This window comes from Anas platyrhynchos, chromosome 2 (assembly GCF_047663525.1).
Source record: "Anas platyrhynchos isolate ZD024472 breed Pekin duck chromosome 2, IASCAAS_PekinDuck_T2T, whole genome shotgun sequence".
Taxonomy (NCBI): Eukaryota; Metazoa; Chordata; class Aves; order Anseriformes; family Anatidae; genus Anas; species Anas platyrhynchos.
Genome location: NC_092588.1, coordinates 121,182,346 through 121,201,924, shown reverse-complemented (window position 1 = coordinate 121,201,924; position 19,579 = coordinate 121,182,346). Strand labels below are relative to the sequence as shown.

The window sequence follows — 19,579 nt, the reverse complement described above, 5'->3', positions numbered from 1 at the left end:
TAATTAATTAACAAACATTGCCAGCTGTTGCCATTTTAGTCCCAGCTCCAACATTTGTTTGACAAGGATTTTACAGGAAGGTGGCTCAATGACTGCTGAGCTCTCTGGAGCCTGCCCTACAAGCTCAAGATTGGAGGCCAGCAGTGACTGCTCTCTGGTGAGCCCCCAGCCAGACATCGGGGACAGCTGACAACCTGCTCCGATGGTCAGGGACATCAGCATTACATGCCCGCAGTGTGATCAGCTTGCACATGTGAGAATAGTGTTATCTTCTCCAGGTAACATACGTTATCTTTGGCTCTTATTTAGCTCTGACCATTGCTGGTGCCCTTTTTCATGAATAGAAACCACTAACGTAGAACATACGCAACCATTTGGGAAATAAGCTTTAGCAAATTCTTAAAATGTTTCATTCACTTATACTTCCTTCAATCATTTTTGTTGCTACCTTTAAATTTAGAGTACTTCTGCCAAATAATATGGTAATTATTTGTAATCCATTAAGTGAAAGAACGCAATTGACTATGTCTTTGATTGTGACCTGTTATTCTGTCAGGTACAATTCTGTCTTGGAAAGGCTAAATTGTTAGGTGAACAAAACTGCAGGTGATAGAAATCAGGCACAAATTTGATACGATTGAAAGGACTAATTTGGCATAGGCAAAGCTGCCAGTAAACTACTTCAGAGGAAGAGCAGTGTAATATTACAAAAAATATATGGCAAGGGGAGGGAATAAAATAAAGCTGAAGCCAGGACTTAAACTTTTATTGCCTTGTTTGTTGCATTTCTACCTAGCTATTTTCCTGTACTCAAGGTATACCACTTTGTACGTTGTTATTTGTGACTTTATTTTAGTGTTTTTCCCCAGTAGGTGGCCACACTTGCTAATTGAAAGAATCCACTCAACCCTGCTGGAGTGGGTTGTATCAAAGTCAGAAAAACAGCACCTGGCAATATGAAAGCAGTAACAAATAGAGCTTTTTCTGCTTTGTTCCCCTGTGCTTTTCAACAGAGATGAGGGTTTCTATGAATCAATTTGAAACCTACTAGCAATACACATGCTTCGCTGAGCTATCTTACCAGATCTTAAAAATGCTCTTGCTAGCCAATTTGTGGAAGAGGATGATGCCTTGCTGACTGTTTTCCATAGATATACAACCAGTTGCCAATGAAAGCAGGAAAACATTTTTATCTGCAGGAGCTGCTTCTATCATAAATTATTATAGAAGAGTCAATACTATAGATAACTTGCTTCTAAAAAGGTAGAGATGAGTACATCCCTTTCACCTCCTACCACTAAAAGAAACTCCAACTATTAAGTTGAAATAAGTGCATAGATATTTTCATTCCCTGTTAGGAAATGTATTCAAGGTTCTTTAAAATGTGAACCTTGAGATAACAAAAATGAAACCAAAATAGTACTAGATGAATATGGAGACAGTTTGCTTTCATATGAAATTAACTCAAGATTCATCCTGGTAGAAGCCAGGTTGAGCGCATTCTCTGCATAATATGCTGTAAATTATGAGTAGATACACAATAGGAGAAAGATATTTTTTTAAGTGCGTTTTTTTTGTTTGTTTGTTTTTTAACGTGTATTTTCTTAAGTTCATTATGCAGATACAAACCGTGAACTCAAAATTTATTCAGATGTATCCGATAAAACGGGTGCCCCTTCTCCCTATAGTTCTGCTTATTTTAGGAATCAGTGTCACATTCATACTTTCATAGATTGAAAGTTAATTGGTGTGTAGGAAGAACACCTGCAGGGTAGGAAAGATCTATAATTTTTAAAGACAAGCTAACAAATTAACAAAAAAAAAATATACTCCTTTTTAGGGAAAAAAGATTAAATCTTTCTTGAGTCAAATTAGCTTCAGTGTGAAGTTGTCATCTCCTGTGTTAAGGAAAAAAAAAAAAAAATCTGATCTCCAGAGAACTGTTTTAAAAGAAAGTTGAAAAATATTCCTTTCTACAGAAGTGTAGAAAGTGTAGATAGTGTTTGTCATCTGAACGTTACTGCTATGGATGTTTGGATGTTTGCTGACATCTAATACCTGCAGTACAGTGCAATCTTGCACTGGCTGAAACAAAGGAATGGAAACCACATAAAATGTGTATTTCACTTTCTTTATGAAGCACAAAGAGCCAAAGTTCTGCAACACAGTTCCCATTCTGTGCTCCTGATGGAGATGGCCATCACAGTACTCTCTAAGTTTGTAAATTCTTTGAAGTCTCTGAATACCAGAGAACTTGATGTAAAATGCTTTAAGTTTTGTGAAACTCTTGATGGACACTAACTGTGCTGATATCCTTTGCTGTTGTTAGTGCATGGTTACTTTCAGTTTATTTGCTTTTATTCAACTCATTTACAGATAGAAAAATATGGCTTTTTGTGTGCTGTACACATTCTATATGCTATGATATGACCAAACCAATGGATGATATGATTAAAGAAAATACACACAAATAGTGATAGAGGAAAGACAAAAAGGAGGATATTGGAACAGATGGATGCATGAAGGGAAAAAAAATGGAGAAGTGAAACCAAAAGAAAATTCAAACAGAATAAAGAGATTATGCACATCTTCTAAAGACAGCCTCATTTATTATTACACATCTATATTTAGATTTAAATACAAAGAGATTGAACAGAACATATTATTAAAGTCTATGAGAAATGCTGAAAAATACAGAACTCCATCTGGTGAAATCATGATCTACTTACATATTTTTTAACATCTCCCAAAGTCTCACTTCAGTAGTTTAACAATGACATGTGACCCTAGATGACATAAAATATGAAAACACGATCACTGGAATGGCTATCCTGGTGATTTCAGGCCTTTTGTTACATGGCTATTAATCCAGACTACAACAGAAGAAACTCATCTTCTCTGCTAACGTTCACGGACTCACTGAGCCTGAAATATGGTAAATGAAACTTACTCATTTAATTACTGCTGCATGCTCTCCTGCCTCTATTTCATACATTCACGGTGAACCTCTGCTGTTTTCTGACCAGCTGGTTGACAGCAATTCCTGCTGTCAGTTTCAACCAGCTGTGAGTGATTTGGAGTTTCATAGAGGAGGAGGGAGACTGTAGCTCTGTGTTACAGTCATAGGGTTATCCAGCAGGCACCTGCAGCCACATACATGTAAGTATTTGCTCTCTAAATTGTATTTAAGTTCATGTCATTCTAAAGATTTACTGTGTAATATTTTAATTTCTTTTCATCTAAAGATGTTTTTGTGCAAGCTGGATCTGACTAGGATGGAAATAACCTTTTCTCATGTTGTTGAACTGAAGTGTATTTTAAGAGGACAACAGAATCAAATTTTGATTCAATATTCCAGTGATGGATTATCTAGGCAACTTTCATTTAATGATACTTAATCATGGGCACAATTTTTGATGTTAAACATCTTATGGATTCTGCTTTGAATTTCCTTCAAGATCTCATGGTTGGCTTTCGCTGAATATAGTTGACTGAAGAATATTTCTTGCTGCTGTTTTGCTTCTAACCACTTCTCTGTGGGACCACTTCTCGGTCCCACACCTCCCACACCCTTCTCTTTTACGGGGTCAGCAGGTCTTTGCCTCTTTTGCTGTGAGGCAGGTCTTCCAGTCATTTTTGCCATTCCTACAGGCATCACCTCCTAACCTTTCCACATTCCTCTCGGGCTAGACACTGGACAGGCACGTGGGGCTGCCACGACGCCTCAGTGGCACGGAACGTGGATGACGGTGCCCGGTGCTTTGTAGAGCAGGGCGTGTCCGCTACTAGCAGGGGAGCCGTGCTGCGTTAGCACTCGATACTGAGGCGATCTGTGAGGCTTTTAGCAGAGCTGAATCCCCCGTTGGGCTGAGGGACGCCCCGCTGGCGGGGGGGCAGGGCCGGGGCGTGCCCAGCCCCTGAGCGGGGAGGGGGCGAGAAAATGGAGGAGGGAGGAGGGGGAAAGGGAGGCGGAAGCGCACGCGGCGTGCGGGCCGTGACGTGGCGGCGGCGGCGGAACTACGTGTGCGTGTGTGTGCGTGCGGGTGTTTGGGTCGGGGCGCAGGAGGCGGCGGAAGTCGGCGGCGGCCTCTGGGTGAGGCCCGGCTGCGCCCCCGCCCCTCGCCCCCACCGCGGGGCCGCCTCCCCCTGCCCTCCTCGCGCCCTCCTCCTGCTGCAGCCCGGCCGGACAGACAGACAGAGGGACGGGCGGACGGACAGACGCCGTGTGTGGCCGGGTGAGGTGGGGCAGGCCGGGCCGGGCTGGGCTGGGCTGGGCTGGGCTGGGCTCTGAGGGCGCCCCCCCGCCGCCCTGAGGAGCCGCGGGGCGGCCGGGCCGCTGAGGTGCGGGCCTGCGGGCTGCGGAGGCCGCCGTGTCGGAGGCGCCTCGCCGCCTCAAAATGGCGCCCCCGGTTCTCCCACTTCCCCTTATTCCCGTGCCTGGGAGGGAGCCGCGGGGGAAGGGAGGCGGCGGCAGGGCCCCGAGGGGCGGGGAGGGGGCTCCTCGGCCGCGGGCTGCCTGCCAGGGCAGGGTCGTGTCCCGCCAGGCCCTCGGGCGGAGTGCGGCGGGAGGTGGGGAGGTAGGGCCCTCGCTTTCCCTTTCGCTTGTGTCTGGAGAAGGGGGCGATGGGTGAGGTGGGAAGGCGAAGGCAGCGCGTCGCCATCCAGGGGACACCGGCGGGCCTGGTGTATGGCGTGTGCGCTGCCTGCGCCTTAGCTGGAGCTAGAGGTGAAGGCATCGTGCAGGAACACACCTCTGTCCTTATGCGTTTTCCAGGAGAGCTGAATTGTTTAAGGACTATCCAAATGTTGCTCCAAACAATAGGCCCTTAAAAGGCCATTATTCTCTCAACGTTTTCCATGTTTTTTTTTTTTTACCTATCTTTGTCTCTTTCATAGTCTGTCTTCCATCCCCAGGCTGAACTGCTAGCTAAACTGAAATTACAGAGCTCCTTCCACACACTATTAAGACTGAATAAAAAGCATGGCATCTTCATTTTTTTCTAATTCGGTGGTGATTTCTCAGTGTTGCAGGCAGGATAGATGGCCTACCTAGATGATATTTTTATCCTGTAATAAGAGATGTCAGTAAAAGGTAAATACTAGCTAAAGTAAGGTGACTAGAAACAATGATGATACAGTCATCGTTGCTTATGTTTCCTGTATGATAAACCAGTTTATCACAAAGCAATCAGTACAATACTTCATTCATATGCACTGATGAGATGGCTATTACATCTAATTGGAAAGCCATAATCTTCTTGCAGTGACTGTGTTGGTTCAGTTCTGTAACTTTACTGTCTCACTATGTTTCAATATAAACTGTTTTAAATACAACAAATATTTAGATAGTGACATGCGCAGCTATCTAGAACGTTGCAGTAAGGTGCCATGTTAATTTTGTCAACCCTGGAAGGGAATAATAGAAAACTTTATTAGTGTGAGTGCTTAATAAATAACTTTATCTAGATATTGTTTTTTTTAAAACAGTGAAGGTAGTCATTATAAAGAAATTAGACAATGGCTGCAAACTCCCTGTTACACCATCTTCCTCTGTTTATGAATTAGAAATTACTACAATATTACTTATGATAAGAAACGTTATTTGCTTTGAAATGTGAAGTCTTTTCAAGTGGTTGAATGTTCCAGTTTTAAATCTATCATTTTTTCTTGTGGTCTTTGTGTTTGGTTATGCATTTAATCGCATTCATTGTAGGAACAGCGTTAGCTGTCTTAATCCCTTTAGTAGGTTGGCTTTTGACACAAGTGTTATTTTGATACTTCTCTATTAGTCTCAGCTTTCTTGTTTAAAATAGGCACTGATCTGAACACTTAAATGGCTGTGAATTATTCCATTAAGTTGTGAGTTTGTAGATACTGGTTAGGACTGATGGAATTCTGCTCACAGACTCGAACATAAGAAATTTTATGGGAAGTTCTATGAATATAATTACGATTCTTCTCTCCTTCCAATAAATAAAAATCATTAACAAGGAAGGATTACCTAGCAGAATAGAAATTTCTGAAGGGATGAGAGTACAAAGCATCTGGTAAATTGCTTGGTAGGAGTACTTGGTAACAGAAGTACGTTCCTAACCGTATGCTGTAGACTTTGTTATTCTGACATTTCATCACGGAGATGCTATCCCACTGGGGATATTCAGGAGAAGAGTGGAAGTTCCTACTCCCCAGAAGGAGCTATATATTTGTAGTACCCATGACTGCAAAACGGTCCTTGCCTGATAGTATATGATGGAGTTCTCGCATTAAACTCCATACAAGTAGGACAATCTGTTCCATTTCTATTCATATGAGGACGTACACACTTAAAAATTTTCATAGTATTTTCCTCAGCAGATTCTTACATAAAAGTAACTTCTTCCCATCCATATGTACCAGTTTAAGAGGTTGGTTGAAGTAAAACTGTTGTATGCATCTTTTTGTGTAGATGAATGAAAATGTCTTAAGGTTGTCTTTTTTCAGATATTCCAAACACATCAGTAGATTACAAAATTTACTCAATACACAAAGCTAGCAGGGGCAGGGCTGGATGGGGGCAGTTTGGTGGGATCTTTTCTTGGAGACTTTGACTCAAGCTAAGAGTAAGAAATAGGTACAGCTGCTGAGCTCTTGAAGAAAGTGTTCAGAGTTGCCTTGAAAGCAATTTGTCAAAAAAGAATTAAACTTGTGTTTGTAGGGTACTGAAAGTAGTGTTCCTGTCTTCTGCATGGTGGTTTTTTTTTGGTTCCCAAAGCCAATATTTTACAGATGACTTAAAGAACTGGAAAATAAGTGTGGCCTGAGACTTGGAGCATATGTAGGGTCTGTAGTATTGAAGTCTACTTTTACATCCTATTTCCTAGTACATTCAGCACACCAGTCTAAAAAGAAAGTTCAACATCATTCTGTAATGGCTGTGTCATACCTGGGCCATGTCTCTTCAGATTAAGGAAGTATTCCTCATTTTTCATGTTTCTATGATGATTTTGAATTTACTGAACAATTTCAATATAATTTGAAACTTTAAAAGATGATGACTTCCATGCATTCCTATAGAAGATGATAGTGACTTTTATTTATTGAAGGCAGTTGGGTATTCTCTGTCAGATTTTTAGTCTTATTTTTTTATCCTAAGCTCGTAAAAACTGTGTGGTACAACTGTGGTAGGTAGGTTTTATGGTTAAGTTACTAGACATATGGATGCACCTATTGAATGAAGAATGTTTGCAGTATGTTTTCAGGACTTGATGGCCTTGAAAGTAGTGTGATGTCTGTCAGCTTGACAAGTGGTTATTTTTGCACAATACCTGAGTGTCCAGAATGATTTCTTGTAAAGGGGGGGGAGAGGTGTGTGAACTTTGAAGATTTCTGGTTGAACATTCATAAGAATTCAGTATTTGCCTTGACAACTTGTTTCATCTCTAGGTCCTGAAAGAGTTTCGCAAGGGGTAGTAAAAACTGCTTTGTAAGTGTAAGATAAATAGTTAAATTAGATAAATAGTTAAAAGATAAATAGTTGGTCACTGGATTTAGCCCTTATGTCTTAATACTCCAGAGTCTAGAAAACATAAATTAAGAGTAAAGATTTAAAATTCTTTCATAGTTACCTAAACATACTAGAATGCTACAGTGCAAACAGTTGTTTCATTTTTAAAACAGAAAATACTTAATTGTCTTCATTACTTTTCCAAAGGAAAGGATAAACAAATCACTAACAGGATTCTGGGCTACCTATTTGTTGGCCATGCATTGCTGCTTCCTCTTGTACGTAATTTGGGAGAGATTAACTCCTTGTTACTGATCCGCTTTTATCCAAGTTGCTCCACAACTTGAAAAAAAAATCTTGCTTGAGAACCAACACAGCAGCTGTGCATGATTTTTTTTAATGCTATGAGGATGAAAGGTCTGATACTGTTTTGAAAATAACTAGACCAATTCTTGTATTCTAAAATATTAATACTAATTTAATGACAAAATTTTAATGTGTAATTATAGGGGTTAATAGTAATAATGGTGGAATTTGCAGTGGTTTTTTTTTTTGCTTACTGTAAAATTTTTCAATGTGGCACGCTTCTGTGTGTTTGAGAAAACTTGTATCTAAAAGTAGATAGTTAAGTTGTGCAACTGAAATTAAAAACCTGTTGATTTAAGGATATCATAACTGTCAAACAGGTCACAAACACAAGGCAGACAGGGATGAATACAAGATTGGAATATCCTACCTGGAAGAAGTTAAATTATTTCGAGGTATGGGAAAAGGAACAATATAAGCAAACAGAAGCATCTTAAAGATGTTGAAAAATATTTTGTTTTAGGACCTATATTCAAGTTCTGTTTACAATGATAAATAATGTATCAGTTTATTTTTAATGTTATGTTAGTGAAGAAATAACGCTTTGATTTCTTACATAATGCTTGTGAAACTTGGGTATAAGGGAGTATTTAGTGGAGGATGGAGTTCTGCTAGAGCTGTGAAGCAGTCTGTTCAGAAATTGTCCTGAGTTTACAGAAGAAGAGTTAGGAAGGAGAATGAGGGCTTATTGTCTGAGGCAGGTATATAGCAAACTGGAATCCTCAGCTGCCTGCTATAGGATTATTTTAGCTGTCCTTGATGTTTTGAAATGGGAAGATAGCTAACGATTAAGGCTACTACTTGGTTCAAATTGTAGTAGCTTTACCATAACAAAGAAAGAGCAAGACTTTTTTTAAAGGTAGTAAATTTGCTTCATTTTACAGTGTTAAAACCATTCTCTTCACTTGGAGAATATGCTCCAAACTAACTTGTTTGTATCCTAGATGCTAGAAAAACTGTGTCTTCAACATGTGTATCTAATTCAAATATGTAACCATCTGCAGTAGGACAAAGTTGTAGGCCAAGGGGTTTTTAGGCTTGTAGGCCAAGCTTTTTTTTTTTTCCTGAGAGTTGAGTAACTATCACTTGGGTATTCTTCCTGCAGATTTGCTTGGAATTTTGTTTTGGGAAGTAAGAAGAAAGGGAATATAGAAAATACTATTCCAGTCTTTCATACGTTAAATCTTTTCACATGTAGACACTAATCTCCGCTATTAAGTGTGTAAAACCACGTGTGTTTGGCTTGGAAGTGAAAATAGCAGAGGCTAAAGGCTTCTTTGTCCATATGAATAAACATTGTGATTTTTTTGAAGAAACTTACAAGAAGAGTAGATATACTAAGGAATACACTGTTAACACATCTTCTTAACAAAGGTCTCTTATATGTATCGATTGGCTAGGATGTAGAAATTAGATCTGGAAATCTCAGTTTATTACCATTTGATACTTCTCTGGCTTGCACAAAGTGATCTGGATTTCTTAGTGGTCAAAAGACTAAATTTTTCTACATGTGCAAAGCTTTGTGGTTTTACTTCTAAAAGTACATTTTTAACTAGGAAAGGCATTAAAAAGTACAGATCTTGATGTACAAAGCATTATATAAGGAAATTGCATTTGTTATAAATTATAAATATGAATTGATAAAGTGTACTTGCAGAGAACTTGATGCGGTGATTGTGATTTCCATAGTCTCCTCAATTTTTTTTGCATTCTTTATTGCTACTGACTACTGAGTATTACTTAGCATTAGTAAAATACATCATATGTAATCCATGGTGCATTGGTGAATTAGATTTTTCTTGCTTGCTAACACCACCCACTGTCTTTTCATAACCAGGCTGTTACCAGCAGAAGCACCCCTGAGTTCTGAATCCTGGACTTGCTTTCAAGAACTTGAAACAAAGGACTTCTTTCTAGTTTGGGCATGGCTAATCGAGGAGCAACAAGACCCAATGGGCCAAATGCTGGAAATAAAATTTGCCAATTCAAATTAGTACTTCTAGGAGAGTCTGCAGTTGGTAAATCAAGTTTGGTGCTTCGTTTTGTAAAAGGACAGTTTCATGAGTTTCAAGAAAGTACAATTGGAGGTGAGAAAATTTACCCTTTTTATTTATTTCACATTGAATTTATATTCTTGGCATTGACAACCTTGAATGTAATGGCACTTTGAGAATGGGTCATTGACAGCAAGGATCAAATCTGAGCCCTACATCTCTCTATTTGAGAACTGTAACTTAGTAAGATGAAAACTAGTTGACACGAGGCTGTAGGAAACATGCCTGTCAAAGTGGAGAAAGTAAACATGCTTGAACTGCATAGTTTTGAGAAGTGGACTTCATGTTGAATTTTGTTTGTAGGTGTGTATGTGGCTCTTTTATTCATGCTGTATGCATTTTTTTGAAAAGGTTGTGGTGGTATTTATGCAGCCTGGCTCTGCTTTTGAATTGGGAGAACTTGCTATATGTCTGCATGCACTTCCTTTGTCATTAATCATGAGATTTAGTATACTATTTTTATGTTTTGTGACATAAGAAAAACTTAGTGTTGACTGTAAGAAGTCAAAAAAAAATTCAGTTTAACTATGACACATTTTCATTTTCCCCTCCCTTTTTCTTCTGCCAGCTTGCGTATTGAAATTGTTTGTGCTTACTGAGCTTCCTTGAATAAACTTAAACACGTTCTTAAAACAGTATAATGGCATACAGACTAAAACAAGATATGGATTGATCAGTATTGTCCTGTAGCCCCTCCTGCTGCTTGCATGAATCAGGTTGTTTCACTATATTTATGGCAAGCCCTTCCAGTCATCCATGTCTTTGCATATGAACAGTTGACAAAATGTAAAAATCTACTAAGCTTACAAAAGTGAAGATAAGCTAAGTCTCACTACATCACCTTTTTACCCTGTTTCTAGGTGTTAGATGTATTTATTTTGTATATCTGTCAGCATAAATGGAGAACCACTTTTTCCTCCTTTAACACCTTACTAATGCTCATTTTTGTCTTTGTACTTACTGTAATGGTTTTGGGATAGGTGTTAGTGTCGTAGATTTATGTATTATTACATATGTTACGTGATAATATAGAGAACATTCCCAGTGATACATTGACAAGCTAATTCACTATTATCTGCTTTTTTAAAATGAAAAAATAAACAACACTAAATTCAGTGAAATTCATTGTTAAAGTTCAGTAATGTTTAACTTATTTAACCTCCTTTTTGTTTTCTCTTGTTTCAGAGTCTTGGTAGAATTAGAGAGAACACATTCTATTTAACTGTTTAAAAGCAATACAAAGGTTAAAGAAGACTTAACTCCAAGCTGAAATATGTGCATGTTAGTGTAATTTTATATTAACTTGTTCCTCTTCTGCGCTAAACAGAAGCAAGGAAATGCTGTATAATACAGCTGAGAAATATTAAGTGCATCAACATTGGGATTCTGAAAGTTTTCTGTAGAGAAAGCTGTGCAACTGTAGCCAGTATTTGCTTTAGGCGTAGTTTTCTTTGTATACAGAAGGGGCTTTTAACAAAGGGAGGATTATGTGCATTGAGAGTCTGAATAAGAACTCCTGAAAGAGTGCAGTTCAAGGCAGACATGTTGGACGGTGGTCATGTTTGATAACTGGACTTCTCCACTTCAGACTAGTGCAGCAGTGCCTGTTAGTTGCTTAAGATAAAAGTATTGATGTTAATTATCTTGAAAGTCTATCATCCTTAACATGGTTGATTATCAATTAAGTATGGCCTTGCAATACAGAAGAAAGGTACCTTGTTTACTGAAATTAAATTTTTTTTTGTGGCGGTTGAAAGCTTCCTTTCAACAAAAGCAAGAGGGTGGCCCAGAATAAAACCGTTGTTTTAGAATCATAGAATCATAGAATATCCTGAGTTGGAAGGGACCCTTAATTCTCTTCCTGAATATATCCCTTCATTTATGGAGTGTAAGTACATTCTTATGTTGAAGAGAATATCTGCAAGAATGTCAAACTTCACTCATTTAGTATTCCTGTCTCTGTCTTGGAGAAATATAACCTTAAGCTGGTTGAGGAGGAAACCCTTAGTATAGTGCAGAGTGTTTTGTGTTTTTTTGGTCTGTCTTCTTGTTCTAGGCTGCTTGGGGAGCTACCAAGCGGAGCCTGTTTTACCAGTGCTTGGATATTTAGCCCTTAGAAACTTAGTGATTTAACATTGGAACATCAAAACCTTTCCCTTCTACAACCTGCTTGCTCATCTCCAGTGGATGCTAATACCCCTGAAGCAAGAACATCTGACCACTGACATGTCAGCTTTGCTATGGTAGTTACTGTGTCCTTTGTGGAGCAAGGTTGACTTGCTTTTGTTTTACTGTAATAAGTTAGTCAAAACTTGCAGCAGTTCAGGAGTGGTTCATAGGCTACAATGTCTTGGAATAATTAGGACAGGCTAACATCTGTTGGTCTGTGCCACTTCAGGCATTTGGTTTAAACTGAGTTTGGTCACTGATGAATCCCCCATTCGGCCAACTGGGGGGCTTCCCTTAGTGTTTTGTTGAGATACTGGCTTAATTTTGTTAATGTGGTTTCTGTAGCATGTGTGTAGTCACCCTTGTATTTGTAATATGTAACTGTAATCTGAATGAAAAACACTGCTAGGAGTAACTGCTTGAGGAGTTGGTATCAATCATATAGTGTTTTCTGTAAATAGAAGATCATTATTTAGGGGCAACGATAGATTCAGCTTTTAGGTATGCAGATATATTCAGCTGTAGTGGCAATGGATGTAAGTTTCCCTGAAACTGAAGGCTGTGAAAATTGTGCTTTGAAAGCAGTTCTTGAGGTGGCTCGGTGAAAAATGCACCTGTATGGCTGCTTTACGAACAAGGACTTCTGAGAAGTGATTTGTTTCCACAATCATTAGCAAAGGTGGATTTGCCAGGAGCTGCAAATCAAGGCTTTAACATGCTATTCAAATAATGTAAATGGAGTGTAGAACTGTAAATATCTGAGCTGTTGGAGTATATCATGAAGGAGTGCTGTCTGTTGTATCAAGATGAAATATAACTAGTAGATATGAGAGAAGTTGTGGTTACTCAGATTCACTATTAGAAAAAAAATCTTTCCAATTATTGCTTTCTTATGTCTTTAATGTGAAGAAAGACTGGTTGTTTAAGGAACTGTTCTCTGTTGATCAGTTCCAATCTACTAGCTTCAGACCTGTTATATTTTAATAATAGGCTTGAACTGTCAAGGAAATCATGCCTGATGCATCTCTGTGAGTAATATAATTTTATATGAATATGTAGATAGAAGCAGGTTTCTGGTTTCAGCACCTCTATCTTTTTTGTAGCTGCTTTTCTAACACAGACTGTGTGTCTTGATGATACAACGGTAAAATTTGAAATCTGGGATACAGCTGGGCAAGAGCGGTATCACAGTTTAGCACCCATGTACTACAGAGGAGCACAAGCAGCTATAGTTGTATACGACATTACAAATGAGGTAAGTACAATATAAAGAGGTATGAGAGGGATCTGGAAGTTCAGTGGTCTTTAGTTTGTCTTTCCTTGTTTGTTTTTTTTAACTGACTTGTCTGTATCAGTTGATCATGTAATGTTGGGCTATGTAATGTTAAATTGTGTCTGGAAATTTTTCTTGCCAAAAGACCATTTCTAGCATTTTTAAATTAAAAAAAATCGCTTGCAGAGGTTTTTTAAACCCACTTTTACATCATTTCATCTGACTCAAACTGTTACACTCACCACAATGCTAGTGACAATTTATTTGTGATGGTGGAAAAAGTTTTAATGTATTATTCTGGCAAGTAATATGTAAGGATTGGAAAGGCAGCACAAACCATTGAGACCATAACCTCACATTATTTGATTTCTTTTTATCTGAACTTAGATCAGATACGCTTCATTTGTTTTTGGTAAAAAGAGACTTAAAAAAAAAAATAAAAAATGAAACCTTCAAAAACCTGGCATCCTTATGTTGTAGTAGCCAGTGCTTATTAGTTAGAAAATGTTTGAGACTCTTCAAATATATTCATAAATTTGATTCTTTCAGAGAATAAATTAAAATTCCTATTTTCTGGCTTTCCTTACTTGGGCTACATAAATCTTCCTATCTTTACTTACTTTTTCAGCATTGTCCCATCTAAGCATATTTGAGAACTAAGCTAGGAATGTATCTGTTTAAAAAAAAAAAAAAGTGTTAGACTGGCAAACTCCAATTTGCCAAATTTGGACAAAGGTGGTAGCCTTGCATCCATTGGCATTTCGCTGGAAGTAGAGATAACAGATTAGGATAATGGGTGAGTACAAAAGGATGATAATACTCAAGTTACATCATTTTGCAATCATTTACAGGAGTCCTTTGCCAGAGCGAAAAATTGGGTCAAGGAACTTCAGCGACAAGCGAGTCCTAACATTGTAATAGCTTTAGCAGGAAACAAAGCTGATCTAGCTAACAAAAGAGCTGTGGATTTTCAGGTATGTATGTAACTTCTGTTTATAGAAATAGCATTTTGTTGGAGTGGAAAGTAAATAAGTCTACTGAGAAGCTTATTTGCATAGGCTAGCTAGTTGTTACAGAGGTCATGCTGTTAAATATAAGCATCAGCTGAGACTAATTGAATTCTACATGCTATTGGAAAGTCTATTTCTGTATGAGTGATATGTACCAGTAGACTTCTTCTGAATAAGTAAAGTTTAATTTTTGAGGAATAACTAATTTATCTACATATCTTTAAGGGATAGTTGAATTTCTATTCTCCTGCCTTCTATCTAAAATCACCAGTAACTAGAGTGTCAATGGATGAGATTAGGAACAAACTCCTATATGCAAACCAATTCTCTCTGGCTTGTCAGCAGGGGAATTTTGATTATTGTATGATACAAAGGTGATTGACACACTTAACTTGTTTAAGGCGTATCGTTGAAGCAGTGTTTCAACTTCTAATTGTGCTTTCCATGGTATTTTTTTTTGTTATAGCTGTGCTCTCTTCCATATTTGTTTTCTACAAAGTTTAACTAAGCCATCAGGAAATGGCTTCCAAAGCAAATAAAAACTCACTAGAGATGTTCTGTTTTATTCATGGCTGGGTGAATTTGAACCAATTTTCTTAAGATCATATTTTTTAGTCATTAATTCTCTTACTGTTTTAATCCTTATTTGGTGTCATTGTGTGAGATACTGCTGTGTACAGTAATGAATCCTTTTGTAACTTTAGAATTATTATTAATGAAGATTAGCAGTAATTTTAGTTTTGTTTTTTTTTTGGCCAGAGTTTAACATCTAGGTTTTCTAATTTTATGCTTCCATGTCAATTGTACCATAAGACAGAATCATGGAAAAAATCAGTGAAAAATTGTGGTATGAAACAAATCATATACGTGTACAGTCCAAAAAAAATTAATCAAATTTAGTTACCAACATAGAACTACCTTTACTGTTTTTTGTTCTTACAGTTGCATTCTTAATGTTTTTTGAATGTTAGGGTTTTTTTGTTAATATGGATTCATCGTCTTCTCATGGGCTTGATAGCCTTTTCTAACTGCATGACACAATGCAGATTTTTAGGTATTGGTCGATGTGTTACTTCAGATACAGCTACTTGGGTCTTAGCAGATTTTACTTAATTGAATATAGAAGCCTGCAGATGTTTTTTTTTTTTTTTTCTTCATAGGCATTCTAGTTTGGCTTTTTACAGATATCCTGATGAATTCAAAGGCAATTACATAATGAAAAGACGCTAGGGATTCATAGTTGAACTGGCTAACAGGAAGTGGCAAAAATAGGGAACTGAAGTACAGAGTGAGTAGATGAAAATCAGACTAGAGAAAGATAACGTGGCAAGACACTTGACATTTCAAACTTGTTTTATTATAGTGAATTTCTGTCAGGTTAATGAAACTGTTCTGATCAATCTGCCTCAGCTGAAAGATTCAAGATGCTTCAGAAACTATGTTTTTTCTAGGGGTGATAACTGACTTCTTCACATTTGATGGCCCATCTTAGAGCTTATTCATTCTTGCTATCACAGCTAGTTTCTTGAATCAGGGCTGTCTTTTTAATAAATACTGCTAGTATTATGTTTTGTGATGGTTTAGTCCGGGATATTTTTAAGACAAGTAGGGTTTTTTAAGATTGCATTTCTAAATGCTTAACTGCTTGATGGAGTCATAACTTCTTCGTAGCTAATGAATAAATTTGTCGTGTTTCAACAAACCTTCTTTCAAAATGGAATAGAAATTGTCCCTTATTAGAAGTAAAAGTAAAGTGTAATAACTGAGTTTTGTGTTTCGTTTTTAAAATTAACTAATGCATTCTTATGCATTCTTTCTACATCCACTGATAAGGAAGTTGTGGTGAGCTGGGGGTCAGCCTTTTCTCGCAAATAACTAGTGATAGGACAAGAGGGAATGTATTCAAGCTACACTGGGGGGAGGGGAGGGGTGTGCAGGCTGGAGATTAGGATAAATTTCTTCTCAGAGAGAGAGAGGTTAGGCATTGGAACAGGTTTCCCAGGGAGGTGGTGGTGTCACTGTCCCTTGGGGTTTTTAAAGAAAGGGACGTGGTTTATGGTTTAGTGGGTAATATTGGTGGCAGGGGGACAGTTGGACCAGGATCTTGGAGGTCTTTTCCAAACTTTATTATTCTATGATTCTTAATTTTATCTTTCAGGAAGCACAGGCTTATGCAGATGACAACAGTTTATTGTTCATGGAGACATCTGCCAAAACATCTATGAACGTAAATGAAATATTTATGGCAATTGGTGAGTTTATGAACATACTGGGAATTGTTTTCTTGAGATTTGTATACTCACAAGCTCCTTCAGTCATCCATGTAAATCTTTTTCTGTGTTACTGAAATTTCCTTAGTCCCCTTCAGCTCCTTTATGATGCTGACAAGTCAGAAAAATTTACTTGAAGCATGTTTGCAGAGGTCTTCTGTCAAGCACCTAAACATTTGGATTAACTTGTAATAGCTAAGCAATGTTACAATAACTTTAATTCTGTCAGCAAGATTCATATAACTGTCTTGACTCCACAATTGATGGTACTGCTTCAAATTTGAGCAAAATTAAGCTGTAGTTGCAACTGCAGACAAAAAAGAAAGCCAAGTATGCCTTTCTCGTGGTATACTTAACCACTGAAAGTTTCAAATACTTCATCTTAATCATAAAATGTACCTAGGATTTGTTTATCAAATTAGTATAGGAATGTAAGAGCAAATATATAAATGTGCCTTGTAATGTTACAGTTTGTGCAGCTGCCTTGTGAAGGACTGGAACTTAGAGTAACATACCTCTTATGAGACAGTGATAATTGAATCTGGAAGCTGGAATCTAATGCTGCTGTGTTGTGAAGGCATTTTTCTACTAATGCCATGTCTGCATACTGTCTCTGCAGCTTAATATCACATGAACTTTTGTGTTCTGTCAACTGAGTTTATCTCACTTGATATGCTAACTTTATTCTTGCTGCCTATTCTTATAGTTGTATTTCATTCGTTTTAGGAAAAAGTTGTTCTTTAAAAAGCTGGCCGCAGCCAAATTATAGAACAGGGATGGTGATTGGGTCCTGATAACATGGGCAAAATAGCCCCATTTAAGTCCTCTTAAGTAAAACTTAGCAATTTTCTGACAGAAAGCTAGAAAGGCCTGCTGCTCATAAGGGTAGTGCTTGTCAGTGATATTTTTCATGACTGATCGGGAAGGTGCACTTGAGCTACAAGGACAGAAAAGAAGTTGGCACAGTCAACTGACTCCTAAGAACAGAAGATAGGGTAGAGCTTGGGGGGGGGGGCGCGTATCAGGGGAAGAGAGAACATAACTTGGTCTAGTGCTGAGGATTACTTCATACGTTGTAAGCAATACTTACTCTGTCTAGTTAGCTGGGCAGTAGGTTGACCAATTTCTGTCTGTTTTACCCCTTTTCAGTCTTTCTGTATCTTTTAGCCCTAACATCCTGATCTTAAAGCAAGAGTCATTGTTTACTGGCATTGCATACCTGGGCAAATACTTTTTACTGCTCAAGGTACTAAAGCATTTCACTTCTAAATCTCAGATAAGGTAGTTAATCATTAAGAAGTTAAGTGTCTTAACTTCTTTTATTACCAAAATGCTGAATCAAATCAGATTTTATAGTGATTATATTGATATGCTTATAGAGTAATAAAGTGCTGATTATTTGTGTACTCAAGTGATTTAACATCAGAACAATCTCAGTTTTACCTATTATTTCTTGTTGATTTTATAGCAAAAAAATTGCCAAAGAATGAACCACAGAGTACAGGAGCCAACTCTGCCCGAGGAAGAGGAGTAGACCTTACTGAACCCACACAACAACCCAAGAGTCAATGTTGTAGTAACTAAAACATCAATTGCTCTAAACTGTTCTGAATATTCTTCTGCTTCCTAACTGTTAATAACCATGGAATTGGAGTGCTTAACCTGGCCCAATACAGCTTCCAAACAGCGAAGAGACTTACAATAATAGTCAAGTTTATGATACAGAATTTCCTTTTGACCTAAAATTTTAACATGCATGTATCTGCCACTGTCTGTAATGTTTCAGCAGTAGAGGAGTGATGGAAGCGGAATAAACTTCCTTCAGTTGAAAGGTTTTAAAAATCACTCACCAGTAGGGATATAGAAGAACTACTTTCGATGGACCTAATTGGCCAGTTCCTGTAGCTTCAATACTGATTACTGTTAAAATGAATAGAATTTGATCTTTTCATAATTCTCAATTGTGCTTTAAAACAGTTTTAGAAACAGGGTCTAAAAATTAAACTTATTCACAGTATTGATGCAACCAGTTGTTTCTGCAGGTATCTACTGTTTAGTTATACATTCCATAGTTTAATAATTTAATTACAAATACTTGCATTAACAATTTTAAGAACCCTATGCTTGCAGGAAAGTGGAGTTTTAGTTGGTACACTGTATGTAAATTATATCAACCCAGTTAGTTGTCTAAAGCGAATAGTGATAAATCAAGTTTAACTTCATTTCTAATCTGTTCAGAAGGTACAAACCAGTAAATTCAACTTTGCAACATAGGATTTTTTTTCCTTTGCAAACTGTAAAGAGCTCTTCAAGTAAAACCACAACAAACTTGGTGTCTGTGACTTCTTTCTTGTTTTGATCATTGCTGGCCATTACAGTTTGTTTTTCCCCTAAGGAAAAAATAGTGCACTAACAATTATGGACATTCAACTTGATTTTGAATTTGGATATTAATGTACTGTAAATAGGTACTCTGCATTGTAGTCTACATTTGTTTAATACTTTCTGTAATATTTAAGAGTTGCTTAAAGGTATACAGAATGTACAGTTACTTAAAGCTAACTTTTCCTCTCTAATCAAAGGGGGTTCTAAGTTCTTCCTTTATGGCTAGAACAGTAATAAATGATGCTCCTGTATCTGTAACATAAGTACTGCTGTCTGTCAGTAATGAATTTTGCAACTTTGTTTTCCAAAGTACATTTTATTTTGATCTGTCCAGTATATTGCACTAATTCTTTTAGTTATTTTCATTATATGAAATCTACCAAGTGTGTCAGAAGAGATGAATTAGTCTATTTAAATGTTGAACTGATAGCAGAAACTTACTTGTGCAGATTTTAAATTTGCAGTAATCTGGGTTTAGCAAGGAAAATGACAGTTCACCAGTGTTTAGTTTTATATTGAGGTGCTCAGGTTTGAATAAAGTGGTTAAAAAAGAAATTGTGATTACTCTC

At 37.6% G+C, this 19,579-nt stretch overlaps 1 protein-coding gene across 3 annotated transcripts; it reads left to right on the top strand.

Moving 5' to 3' along the window:
- Window positions 1-118: 118 nt before the first annotated feature.
- RAB5A (RAB5A, member RAS oncogene family) lies at window positions 119-19,565 on the top strand. 3 transcript variants are annotated; one of them, XM_027451046.3, is made up of 7 exons: window positions 3,980-4,235; window positions 8,170-8,244; window positions 9,687-9,936; window positions 13,176-13,327; window positions 14,197-14,319; window positions 16,514-16,607; window positions 18,094-19,565. In XM_027451046.3, exons 3-7 carry the CDS (start codon window positions 9,774-9,776, stop codon window positions 18,207-18,209), a joined length of 648 nt encoding a protein of 215 aa, XP_027306847.1. In that variant the 5' UTR covers window positions 3,980-4,235; window positions 8,170-8,244; window positions 9,687-9,773; the 3' UTR covers window positions 18,210-19,565. The 3 variants fall into 3 exon arrangements, with proteins under 3 accessions (XP_021134614.1, XP_027306847.1, XP_027306846.1); XM_021278939.4 differs by lacking the exons at window positions 3,980-4,235; window positions 8,170-8,244 and adding an exon at window positions 119-278; XM_027451045.3 differs by lacking the exon at window positions 8,170-8,244 and having other exon boundaries at window positions 3,982-4,235.
- The last annotated feature ends 14 nt before the right edge of the window (window positions 19,566-19,579 follow it).

What these genes read in the sequence shown, in the direction of transcription:
- RAB5A (XM_021278939.4), top strand. Translation starts at nt 9,774, where the DNA reads ATGGCTAATCGAGGAGCAACAAGACCCAATGGGCCAAATGCTGGAAAT. An exon ending in TCAAGAAAGTACAATTGGAG is followed by an intron (nt 9,937 to 13,175) that starts GTGAGAAAATTT and finishes TCTTTTTTGTAG; the next exon opens with CTGCTTTTCTAACACAGACT. An exon ending in TATACGACATTACAAATGAG is followed by an intron (nt 13,328 to 14,196) that starts GTAAGTACAATA and finishes AATCATTTACAG; the next exon opens with GAGTCCTTTGCCAGAGCGAA.